Below are 13,738 nucleotides of genomic sequence, written 5' to 3'. Positions count from 1 at the left end.
TTGATGGACCTTCTAAAGATGATTGGGTCTAGGATGCTGCTAGAATTTTTGCAGTGATGTCCTGGAGCTGGGATCATTGTGATTTTTGGAGAACAATCATTTTCCTTTGTGCCAAGTTTGACTCCCAGCAGTGGAAACATTTTCCCTGATTCAAATTTACTCAGGTTAATTAATGTGACCATTGGTCAAATGCTGTCAAGGGCAGTCACTCACTTCACCTCTGCAATTCAGCATTATTGTCCACGTTTCGATCATGGCTCTCATGAGATCTGAAGCTATGCATCCGGGCAGAACCCACGCTAAACATTAATGAGCAAGTGCCACTGAGTAATCCTGGTGAGAATAGTTTCCACCATTTTACTGACAATGGCGTTAGACTGATAAAGGTTGAAACTGGCCCCATTGCATTTTCCCAGCAGTTTAGAGACAGCAATGAACTTATGTGGGCAACACCCACTTTGACAAACCCTTGTTAATTTTGCAGCTATAATGAATCAGCTCGGTTTGATTCTCTGCCAGGCTGGAGAACCAAGGACATGTAAAAAGGGCAATGAAGCAGAATGAGAGTGGGAAATGCTCTTCCAAAATTAGCACTTCAGGCTTAAGTGTGTTGAAATGTCTAAGTCAGATGTCTCCTTAATCTCTCATGCTGACCCATATCCTTTCAAAATGCTGGTCTTTACCAATATCTGAAAATGTCACATTTGACACTTAATTTCCTTCCCGATGTTTTGGAACATGTCACTGTCATCGTCTTTCCCTTCATATCTAAATCCATCCTGTCTGCTTTCCACTTTGCCCACAAGATGGGAATGGGGTGGAGGGAACCTGGTCAAACTCACTGTCAACAGCCTGTGCTGCTGTAACCATGAGTCACCGACCTTCCTCAATCTCACACAGTCATCAGCACATTTGTGTTTGAACTCACACTTAATCCAATCCAGCCACTGCTGGAAATCCAGCTTTTCTCCTTCCTTCATAGTTCCAACTCATTTTTCCGTTGCTAAATGCCTGGAACAGACCTGAAATGTATGATGGTCTATCCTTCCTGCGGTCAAAGAGTCAGGAGTTTGCTGTTATTCTCATTTAGTAGACCTGGCTTCATTTCTGGGGCAAACTCGACCATCTCCGAATATTTCTTAGCTGGACAGGAAACCAACATCCTAACTCCTGTTTGGGCCTTAATCAATCACAGCAGTTACCAACTTACGTGATAGTTTACATGTAGAAATCTCCTACCGAGCTCAAACAGATGGTGTTATTTCAGCATAATAGATGTGACTGTTTCTTGAAATATATTCAAATGGTTTCCACTTGAAGTAATTTGCAGGAAAACAACTTACAAGTTCACATGTCTGCAGCTCGGTTATGTTCCCAAAGTTGGCATCTCTGTAGGTTTAATTCATAAACTGCTCACAGGTACAGAGAGAGGTCATTTGACCAGCCGTATCTGTGCAGGCTTTCTGCTGGAACAAGTCAGAAAATACCTTATTCTGGAGCTCTGCATTTTTATTTTCTCTTCAAGTGCTTTTCCTATTCTCCCCCTCCTCTGATTGTGGCAAAGACAGATTCATTCACAGGCAATGCACTGCATTTTCTAACAATCGTTGCATTTAAAAGAAATTCTTCCCCACGTAACGTTTTCTTTTACCAATCACCTTGTGTTGGTGACATAAGAACAGGCCCTTCGGCCCACCAAGACTGCGTTGACACACATGACACCGATCTAACCTAAAAACCTTTCACCTCTACGTGGTCTGTATCCTTCTATTTCCTCCTCTGGTTTTCACCCCTTCCATCATTCTTTTTCCCAATCTGCTTTGTCCAGACCCTTCATGATCTTGATTATCTATCAAATCCCCTCTCAGCCTTCTCTCTAAGGAGAAAAACTCCAGCTTCTTCAATACATCCATGTAACTAAAGAGGCTCTATCCCAGAACCACTCTGACAAGTCTTTCCTGCACCCTCTCTACAACCTCTGCATGATATGCTGTTGAAAAAAAAAATTGAACTGCTGAGTTACAGAGGGATATGGGCATTCTAATATGTCACTCACTAAAACTTAGAATGCTAGAGCAGCAAGTTATTAGGAAGGCAAATGGAATGCTGCTGTTTATTGTAAAAAGATTGAAATATTAAAGTAGGAACGCATTGCTACAGTTGTACAAGGCATTGGCGCAACTACATTTAGAGTCCTGTGCTCATTTTTAGTCACCTTAATTCAGAAAGAACATAACTGCACTGGAAGTTGTTCAGAGAAGGGTCCCTTGACTGATTCCTTAGTTGAGGGTGTTACCTTATCAGGAAAGGCAAGACAGGCTTGGCCTGTAGCCTGTGGAGTATTCAAGAATGAGAGGTGATCTTATTGAAGCATAAGATTCTGAGGGAATGTTAGGGTGCTTCTCCCTATGGGATAGGCAGGAACTAGTTTAAAAATAAGAGGTCTCTCATTTAAGACAAGAACAAGGAGAAAAATGTTTCTCTCAGAAAGTGTTGGAAGTCTGTGGAATTCTCTTCCCAGAAAGAAGTGGAGATGGTGGGGGGGGCATTGAATGTTTTTACGGTGGAGATAGAAAGATTCTTGACTAATGAGTTAATGTTTTTGGGCTTGGCAAAACTGTGAGCAGGATAGAGATAGAGTTCAAGTGGATAAGGACTGATTGGTGACATGAGTGGACTATTGCAGGTTAAATTTAAATACAGAAAGTCAAGTTGAGACCATATTACGATCAGCAATGATCTTACTGAATGGTGAAACAGGCCTGAGGGCCAAAGTACTCACTCCTGCTCAAAGTTTGGGTGCTCAGAAACTCCAGTTGAGACTGAACTAGTGTTTTATAAAAAGGCTTGCTTTAGCTTTCCTGCCTTTGTACTTTATTACCTACAATTATAAATCCCAGGAACGTACGTGTCTTTTTCACCCTTCAACCTGCGCTGCCACTTTCAATGATTTGTGCACTATAGCCTCAGGCTCATCTGTTACTGCATCAACTTTAGAATTACACCCTTTATGTCCCACTGTCTCTCTTCAGTCTTGCTGCCCTCAGATTTCTTGACATTAAATTTAACTTGCAACATTCCACCCATGTTGCCAAACTTTTTATATCCTCTTGAACTCCATCCCTATCCTCCTCTCAGTTCACAATACTTCCAAATCTTGTCAATTGAAAGTGTTGAAATCGGGCCTTGGGTATCAAAGTGCAGATTATTAATGTATAACAAGAAAAGCAGTGCTTCTCATATTCACCTTTGAAGAAGCCTATTCTACACCATCTTCCAACCTGAAAAATAACTGTTCACCACTACTAGCTGTTCCAAGTTCTTCAGTCAGCTCTCAATCCATGTTGACACTGTCACTTTTATTCCATGAGCTTTAACTTTGCTCACAAGTCTACGATGTGACACTTGATAAAATGTCTTTTGGAAATCCATGTACAACACATCAACCCGATCTGTTAGTTCCTCAAAGTAGGGCAGATGGGCTAATTGACCATGACATTGTTACACAGGAAGCCATTCAAGATTTGGGAGCAGAAAAGATTGCCACTACTATTAGTACAATCTAGTGAGGGGTCTGATGCTGTTCTCTGCAGCAAAGAGCACGAATCCAGACGGTTGTTTTCCTGGTGCTGGGGTATGGGTCATCACTCAGGACTAGAGGGGGACTTGCAATGAGACTGGGAGGATCCAGTCACCATGGTCCATATAGGCACCACAACATATAGTTCTGGTTCATGAGACCCTCTTTGGGGAATGTGGGATCTACATCATTGGGACAATCTAAACCTGTACCATGCTGAGGCCACATAACTTGACAAACAGGGGCCTTTTAATTAAGTAGTGGTGCAAGGAGTCAAATTTGGGAAGATGTGGTGACCCAATGTATAGACAAGTCAAGGGGAAATACTTGAAAATGATAAACAGAACATGAAAGGAAGGAATACAGAGTACATATTTAAGAATAAATCAACAAATCAGGCCAGATGTTACAAAAGCAATAAAAAAGACAAAACTAAAGTCTATCAGAATGCACAGTGTTTGGAACAATACAAATGAACTGATAATGCAAAGAGTAATAACTATGTATGATCTGATAGCCAGAACAGAGATATAGCTGCAAGAATACAGTTTGGGACTTGAACCTTGTAGGCTCAGGACATTTACAAAGGAGAGAAAGCTGGAATAAAAGTGGAGGGGTGGCTTTGTCAAATATCGGTAATATTAGCATGATGGACAGAAGTGACCCAAGTTTGGGAAACCAGGAGGTAAAAGTGGTTTGGGTCAAGATGAGGAATGACAAAGGCAAAAGGTCACTTGTGGGAGTGGTGTACAGGCCACCTAATGGTAAGATCATAGGTGTTAAAGTAGACCATTGAGTCTGCTCCACAATGTAAAATGAACATGACTGATCTGATAATCCACACTCCACTTTTTTGTCATTTCCCCATAACCCTTGATTAAAAATCAGTCTCTCTCTCAGGCTTGAATATACTTAACAATCCAGTCTTGACTGCCCTCTGTGACAAAGAATTCCATAGATTCAAGACCCTCAGAGAGAAGAAATTCCTCCTCATCTCTGTCTTAAATGTGTGGCCACGTTCTGAAAGTACACCGTCCCAGTCCTGGACTCTCCCACAAGAAGAGAAACAGCTTCTCACCATCTATCCTGTCAATCCCCAAAGAATCTTACATGTTTCAATAAAGTTGCCCTTCATTCTCCTGAACTCCGCTGAGTCCAAGCTAGTCAACCTCTCCTAAGAAAATTCAACCACAACAAGATCAACCTACCAGCTGGACTGCCTCCAATGTCAGGCTATATTTCCTTAGATAAGGGGACGAATACTGTCACTGTACGTTTTAGCTCTCTCTCAATGCACAAGTCCATTTCCAGTATAACTTGCTGTCTGGTCAGCCCCAGAATGTGGTTTCCTAAGAAACCATGCTGAAGACATTCTGTGAAATTCTTTTCCCGGCTATTTTTACCCATCTGATTTTTCTCACTTTTGGTGTAGCTTAAAATTGCATATGATTATCATTATACATTTTGGACAACCTATTATTTCTTCTTTTGTGGTACACTCTGTGGTTATGTGAGCTGTGCATAAATTGCATATTGAAAGCATTCAAGTTCAGTGCATAATAGGGATGGCAAATGGAATGTTGGCCTTTATTTGAAAGGGAAAGGAGGTGGCAAATGAATGGTATAGGCATTTTCCATCAGTCTTCACCATAGGAGGATGAAAGTAACATTGCAAACATAGCTGTAATAGAGGAAATAAAACAGAGGGAGGAACTCAAGAAAATTCCAATCACCAAGGAAGTGGTAATAAATGAAATGTCAGAAGTACAGGCTGACATCTCCCTGTGTCCTGATGGACGTCATTCTACAGTGTTAAAAGAAATTACCAAATGAGATAATTGAAGCATTGACCTTAACTTTCCAAAATTCTCCACATTCATAAAAGGTTCCATTTGATTGAAAAACATTGAATATAACTCCTTTATTAAAAAAAAAGAGGAAGACAGTGTAGGAAAGTACAGGATAGTCAACTTCACATCTGTCATCAAGAAAGTGTTAAAAAAGAATTTTTAAAGATATTAAAGCAAGGCACTTAGAACAGTTCAAGGTAACCAGGCAGGGTCAACATGGTTTTGTGAAAGGGAAATAAATTGGGCTTCTTTGAAGTAGGGTAAAAGAGGAACAGCCAACGTATTGTACTTATATTTCTAGAAGGTATTTCACAAGGTGCCACATCAAAAAGTTATAGTGGAAAATAAAGGCTCATGATGTAGAGAGTCATACATTGTCATGGGCAGAAAAATGGTTAGCTAACAGAAACCAAAGAGTAGGTGTAAATGTTTTGTTTCTGGTGGGAGGTTGCAGAGCTCTAAGGTGCAGAGGGATCTACATCTCCTAGTTCATGAATCATAAAAGGTTAGTATCCAGGTGCAGGAAGTAATCAAAAAGATAATTGTAGAAACATAAAATAGGAGCAGGAATAGGCCATTCAGCCCTTTCAGCTTGCTTTGCCATTCATTTATGATCAGGGCTGATCTTTCAACTCAATAGCATGTTCTTGCTTTTCCCCATCACCTTTGATTCCTTTAGCCCCAAGTGCTATATCTAACTCCTTAATTAAATGTTACAATTTATTGTAGAGAATTTAACACAAAAGTAGACAAGTTATGCTTCAATTTTACTGGGGACCAGTGAGAGTACATATGTACACATAGTGTGCAGTATTGGTTTCCTCACTTAAGGAAGGCGATAAATGTATTGGAAACAGCTCAGAGGAGACTCCTACGTGGAATGGACAGGCTGATATGAGGAATGGTTGGACTGGCCAGGCTTGTACACTCTGGAGGTTAGAAAAGTGAGAAGTGACTTGGTTGAAACATAAAATACTGAGGAAGCTTGACAGTCTGGTTGTAGAAAGAATTGTTCCACGTGTGGGAGAATCTGGAACTAAAGGGTTCAGTATTTATAAGGGATCACTCACTTAAGGCAGCAAAGAGGAGATTATTTTTCCCCTGAAGGTCAAGTCTTAGGATGTCTTTTCCTGAGAAGGTGAGGGTAGCAGAGTCTACTTTCAGGGCAGAAGTAGATAGATTCTTGCTAATCAAGGAGATGAGAGGTCATCAGGGGTAGGTGGGAATGTGGAGTTGAGATTACAATCAAAATAGCCACAATCTTATTTAATAATGGAGCAGGCTTGAAGGACCAAACTCTTGCTCATAATTCGCATGTTCCGATAATTTATAATTAGAATTATATGTACTTAATTTGACTTGGTTTATATAAATGACAAGATGTCACAATGAGGCAAAGATTGCAATTTGCAGTAAGTGGTAAAACACGATTTTGTGATCTTAAATATAATAAAAAAGTGAAGTAGTCAGGAATTTGCTTGCATGATTTGCACACTGATTATAACTCAGACTTCCAAAGTCTACTCACTGTCACAACGCTGACAGAAAGATTTGAAAGAGTGCGATTAATGAAAGCTTTGTCACTGTTTACCTGTCAGCAGTGCCTACATTCCATAAAGAACGGAAGGCACATTTTACATAAACTGTAGTTATAAATGACAAGAATGATTTGTGAATGCCCAAACTTCATTCAGTAAAAGACAGCTGAGGTACATCAACTTTTACACACCTCTGGCATCTCGCGCATATAGAGGATAGTGCTCTCCATTCAGATATATACAAATACTTTGAAGAGAAATCAGACTTCGATCAGAGAGGGATCCGCTTTCTTAGTTTACTGAACTACCCATAATATGTTGAATTAATTGTACAATGATGAAATTGATAGCACAGCCATTTAATCATAGAGAAAGACCAGCTGCTTCCTAGCACAGCGGACCAGTCCAGACCAGACCAAACCAAACCAAAATATTTCTCCTCCCCAACACTCAATCTTCCATACTGATTACTGGCTTGTTGCCACCCAACAAGTGCTAACAAGTATGGTTCTCTCTTTGTGTTTTCTCTATGTGCTGGCTCCCTGAAAACAGCTGAAATATAAACATTAAATGAGCAAATACATAAATATATAGAAAAAAGTGGATGGAGGTCACTGAACAGTGATCGTTCTAGCAAATTTCAAGCTAATTCTTTGCTGCTGTGTATTGAATGGCCGTTTCACCTCTCCTTTCCTGAACCTTAATCCGATAACGAAATGGGAATGTTGCTACATGATGAATTTGCCTGGCTCCCTTTGAGACCTGTTTTCAAATTGGCTGTAAACAGTCAGCACGGGATACAACATTTATTGTAGCCATAAGGTACTAATCGAAGTCAGTTTCAATGCAGCTCCTGGAGGACATGATGATTGCAGAGTACCAAAATTGTCGCTAATTCTACGATAATGGGGACTAAATTAGCAGTCTCATTCAAAACAGCCACAAGCGTGGCTGTTGTGGGAAATGGGAAATCTTACAAGTGGCAGGAGGGAAGTGCACTTGAGGTTATTGTGAAGGCTTATTGTTAGCTTAGTGTAAACACGCTTTAGCCTACAGCTAAGTTGAGCTGCATCAGAAGTGGGAGTGTTGCATGTGATTTGGCGGCCAAAAAAATAAATCATTAAATCACAGAATGTCATGGCAGAGAATCAAGTTATCTATCCCATCATCCGTTACATCAAATCATTTAATCTACTACCATTCTCCAGCTCACTCTCCATACCTTTTATTATTAGCTGTTTTCAAACAATAATTTAATCTCTTTGCTGCTGGAACTGGGAAACAATATTCAACACTCCCAGGCTATTTGCCTTAACAGCATTTTCACACAGCCCTGCCCAAATTCATTGTTCTCTTCAGAAATATTCTAGAACCACAACAGTAAGACAGCTAGGGCTACACCCATCTTTCATTTCTGTCAATCATCATTCTTAAATAGATGATGAGATACATTAACCCATTCATCAACTAAAATACCTCAGACAAACAAGGAGTAGGAGTAGGCCACTCAGCCCTTCATGCCTACTCGACCATTCAATAGGATCGCAACCGATCTACAGCTATTTCTGCTATAACGTGTGCTCCATTAACGAGAATCGGCTGTAACGCGACTGATGAATACTGGATGCTATTTGGATAATGAAAACTTTCTACTGTACAGGTATAGCAATTTCCCTATAACACAATTTTCTATAGCGCAACTTTCTATAGCTTGAGGTCGCACAAGAATGCAACTATTTGTGTTATAGTAAAACAACCTGCAATTTTAATCTCAACTCCACATTCCTGTACAGCCCAATCATTGACATTTACGACTGTGGTAAAAATGCAGCTAAATCTCAAATAAGCTTGTTGGTTATGAAGGGTGAAAAGAATTCCAGTCTATTTGCTTTATCACCCAAGCTGATGAGCAGTGGCCTAATTGTTATTGTGTAATAACAGGCCAGAGCCAAATCTAAAGCATCGAGTCTCACTACAACCCAATTCAAGGCAGATGGTGGCAGAGTGTTACTGCCATTGGATTATTAACCCAAGGCTAATGCTCTGGAACATGGTTCAATTCTCACTGTGGCATCTGATGGAATTCAAATTCAATTAATGAAATCTGGATGTGAAAGCTTTGGTCTCACTAATGGTGATTGTGGAACTATTAATGATAAAAGACCCCTCTGGTTCAATAATGCTCTGCAAGGAATGAAATCTGTCATCCTTACCTATGCTGGCCTATATGGGACTCCAGACCTGTTGAAATATGAGCACTGCACTATGGAAAATATGGTCTTTCAAATGAGTGTGTTAAGTGAAGCCTTTTCAGGAGGACTTTTAAAAATCCCAAGACACAAATTTTCCAAGAGCAGAGATGTTCCAAAATCATCCCTAAACCAGCATAATTTAAAGAGATTACTTGGTCATTTAGCCCATTGCAGCTGTGGGATCTTGCTGTGCACACCATGATTACCATGTTTTGAACATTCAAACTGCAAATTAACTTCAAAATAACTCGATTGATTGCACGTCCTGCGTTTGTGAAAATCATAAAGCACAATAAATTTTCTTTATTCCTCAAAGCTGTGCCTTGGTTTCGAAGCCCCAGTCATTTCACTCTGGCCACTAAATCTGGAATGTGAATGTACCACTAACTGGAAATAGGAAGGAGTGAGGGCATAGCTAAATTATAGCCAAAATACAGAAAATTATTTCTTCAGCTACTTCCAGCTTTCTAAATGAGAACTGAACATGTCCACTGCTCTTTGTGTGTCGCAACACACTTCACAACATTTTCTTCAAATTATTTTCTTAGCAGTGACTCAGAACTAGGGTGGGAACAGTTTAATATCCAGATCAACTATTGTCAACTTAGGTAAACTTGAAGGACTTATTTTTCAACTTGTCCCAGCCTGCATCTGACACAGCGCTCGATATAGCTCCTAAGCGCTCCATGCCTCAGCACACATGCCATTTTAACACATTCAGCCTGGACTAATACTGAAGTCAGTGATTACACACTGTCATACTCTCAGATGTAGCAAGCTGGGTAGACAAGATGCACAATTTTACTGTGGTGTGTAGCTGAGCAGTGACAAGGAGACTAGATGTAATGACCAAGTTACTGACGCTGACCATGGTCATGCTAAGTTGTAGACAACACGTTGTGAGCTCTGCACGGTCGATGCCTGTGACTGATTTTAGTCCCATCACAAATCTCAAGGCAGTAGGAATTGGGAGAATGGTCAGTCCAGCTGAAATCTGTACAAATTAATCAGCGAAATCCCATAAACTGCTATATCCACAATTCTGACAAGTAGCAAACCTTTGTACACTGAGGATTGTTCAAGCAGATGAATTGTGAAGCTTAGAAGTTAACACAATTATAAAGCATGGAGCATTTCAGTCTATTGTTCCTCTATAAATTTATCCTTTTCAAATATTTACTCAAATCCTTTTAAATGTTAATCCTAAATCTGATTCCACCAGCCCTTTCAGGCAATCCATTCCAGATCAGAACAACATTTTGTGTAAACAAAACTGTTCTCAAGTGCCAGTGATCTTAAAACTGTGTCTCTACTGATTTGCCTGCCAGTGCAAACCTCATACTTCATACTTCACACATCACACATCATTAACCTTTTCTGCACCCTAACATTCTCTACTCTCTCAACATATCTAAAGTCCCACGTAACATGTAGAAATTTAAACAGAGTCTGGCTAAATTCCATACCTGAAAACATTGCCATGTGTTTGAGGAAGCTAAAGGCCTCCATGGGCTTTAGATTTTGAGGCTCAGTTTTCAGTCTCAGTGGGGCTCATACCAGATAAATGGTCTGGGTGGGAGGAAGCGAGGCTTCCAACTACCTGACTTGCTACAACACCATCCCCCTTCCCATTATCTAAACCCATGTTAATTACGGAATTGTTCCGGCATAGAAGGAGGACATTCGACCCATTGGGTCTGTTCTGGCTCATTAAATGAACATCATTATCTAGTGCACGTCGCCTGCTTTCTCCCCCTTGTATGCAATAATCATCCAATGACAGTCCTGACAAAAGGTTTCGGCCTGAAACATTGACTTTCTGCTCCTTGGATACTGTCTGACCTGCTGTGCTTTTCCAGCTTCACATTTATTGACTCTGGCTTCCAGCGTCTTCAGTCCTTACTGTCTCCCCACCTTGAACGCCTCTGTTGTATCTGCCTCCGCCACATTTCCAGGCAGTGTTTTCTATACTCTAACCCTTGCTGTGTGAAGATGATTTTTTTCATATTACCCTTGCTTCTTTTGCACATCACTTTAAAATATTATACCATTAAAGGTGCAATTTAAATGCAAGTTGCTGTGAGATTTTCTTCCATTTCTGATAATCTGGCTGCTGGAAAAGACTTGTAAAAGTCCCTGACTAGTGAACCTTGGCTGCACTCCCTCCATAGCAAGAATATTCTCTTAGTTAGGGACACAAACTGCTGAGTTTCTCCAGCAATATTTGCTTTTGATATTTCTCTGAAAGCTGGTTTTCTCTTAGGTACTGCATAAATATTTGTCTGCTGTGCAATCACAACACCTTTATGTTTGAACAGCAGATACCCAGCCTTGTTTCTTCTTGAACCATGTTGCCATATTGGACAGAGGATTGGTAGATGCACAGTACACTTGACACCAAGCAAACAGGGGGGAGCCAACTTTGCTAAAATCATAGAACAGCACACACTCAAATGAGTCAGACTGTAGGAGGCCAAGTTTGACTTCAGTGCTGAGTGGGTGGTAGGACCAGAGGGTTTGGATCTTTTGGCAAAACATCTGGAGTTGACTTTATATATATTATAAATAGACAGAGGGGTGGGGTTTGAGAGAGAGAGGGGTGGGGAGAAAGAGAGGGGTGGGGAGAAAGAGAGAAGACTGACCTTTACCCGAGTATATATGGAACTGTTGGTGATCTGTAAATAGTACTGCAAAGTTAACATCTCTCACAACAGGCAGGTTACCGACTTCTGTTTGATAATGCTCCTATGAAGAGCCCTTCATGAGAGTAAAGGTGGTATACAAATGCAGGTTGTTGCTTTGGGCAGGATCATGAGGCTTTAGCCATGATGGAAATGGGGATATAAGAGAACCACAACTGCTTGTTCAGTTTAGACTCAGGAGCTATTCTGAACAGCACCCAGATACAAACTGTTGATAGATTATTCAACTGAGGGGAAGGGGATGTCACGATCAAACCCAATAAACATGACATCACATTGTGAGTGGGCAGAGTAAATTCTCATTTGTAAATGCTGAGTCACACACTTTGCCTGGGTGGGGAATAGAGGAGGAATGTGAAGTGAAGAACACATTGCGCCTGTTAGAGAGCCTCAGTTTTGTTGAAATGGAAGGAACACAAGTCAGGGCACAATCCTGCTGGCCAAGGCTCCTTCACCCGAGGAGGGGTCTGTTCTGAGGAAGGGTCACCAGACCAGAAACGTTAACTCTGTTTTCTGCTTCACAGATCCTGCCAGACCTGCTGAGCTTTTCCAGCAACTTTGTTTTTGCTCCTTCACCCGACTTCCTTCTCTACTCCACCTTAATGGTGTGGATTAAAACCTACCCTAACAAGTCCACCTCTTCAGAGCCTCTACAGAAACCAAAATTCCAAACCCTGTCGAAATAGACCATCTCTGGCTCTAGGTACTGAGGCCAACTGCAGCATCATTACCATCAGCCTGTCCTAGATCAGCCGAAGCAGCTTGGAACCACACTGACCTTGTCACTTCAGTTCAATAATGCACTGCTCTCTCACCAGGTTCTTACAATTAGTTTTAATTTTCCTCTGAAGTAGTTTGCAAAAATTATTAACTCATCCACTGTAGCATCATCCTCCCTTGGAAGGTTGAGAGCTTTAAAGTGGTTTAAACAAAAAACTTTTGATGCACATGAAACCAAATCAGGAGCCAGATGACTTCGGCAGTCCTCAGTTGAGTAGAGCTCCTACCCGCTAGAAGACATTTCCGAAGTTCACCCAATCTGCACCTGAAACTTCAGACTGGGAAATGAACACATTAAAACTGGGAGGGGTTCCCAGTAAATTACCGGTTGAAGTTGATCGGATAGAGGACAATCTGTTCAGGCGTTCGGCCATTCCACCGTAATGTGTAGGCTTGTTCCAGCATGATGACAGGCTGGTACTGTTGATAAGATGCTCCTCGATTTACACCCTGCAGCGTCAGGGGATGGTCTGGGTATGAATCCTTTGTGATGAGCAGAGACAGGTTCTCTGGGCGCCAGGCCTGAACATACAGCTGAGTGAATTAAGAGAGAAATTGTGCTTCAATAAAAACAATAGCATGTTTCGATTTTTTGTTCTCCTACAGCTGGCAAGGACACATTTATTGTTCCCTCCTTCCGAATATAAAATGCCAAAAGGAAAAGACAGCCTGTCCTAGATACTCAATATGAACCACCACCATCTCGATGTCAACACTTAGAACGGAAATTGTAAATTAGGATAACAAGGTGTAGAGTTGGATGAACACAGCTGGTCGAGCAGCATCAGAGGAGCAGGAAAGCTGACGTTTCGGGCCTAGACCCTTCTTCAGAAATGGGGGAGGGGAAGGGAGTTCTGAAATAAATAGGGAGAAAGGGGGAGGTGGATAGAAGATGGATAGAGGAGAAGATAGGTGGAGAGGAGACAGACAGGTCAAAGAGGCGGGGATGGAGCCAGTAAAGGTGAGTGTAGGTGGGGAGGTAGGGAGGAGATAGGTCAGTCCAGGGAGGACGGACAGGTCAAGGGGGCGGGATGAG

General features: G+C 41.2%; 2 protein-coding genes across 3 annotated transcripts in view; both read right to left on the bottom strand.

Annotated features, from left to right (window-relative positions):
- Window positions 1-13,738, bottom strand: part of LOC109936338 (cell surface hyaluronidase-like) — an 84,955-nt gene that overhangs the window by 29,713 nt on the left and 41,504 nt on the right. The window contains exon 18 of the mRNA XM_048615714.1: window positions 13,028-13,236. Within this exon, the coding sequence (XP_048471671.1) occupies window positions 13,028-13,236 (209 nt within the window). The remainder of the gene's footprint in view (window positions 1-13,027; window positions 13,237-13,738) is intronic.
- Window positions 1-13,738, bottom strand: part of LOC109936348 (cell migration inducing hyaluronidase 1) — a 215,934-nt gene that overhangs the window by 160,787 nt on the left and 41,409 nt on the right. The gene's annotated exons all lie outside the window — the stretch shown is intronic.

Source organism: Rhincodon typus, chromosome 33 (genome assembly GCF_021869965.1).
Source record: "Rhincodon typus isolate 14 chromosome 33, sRhiTyp1.1, whole genome shotgun sequence".
Lineage (NCBI taxonomy): Eukaryota > Metazoa > Chordata > Chondrichthyes > Orectolobiformes > Rhincodontidae > Rhincodon > Rhincodon typus.
This window is presented reverse-complemented; position numbering and strand designations above follow the sequence as displayed.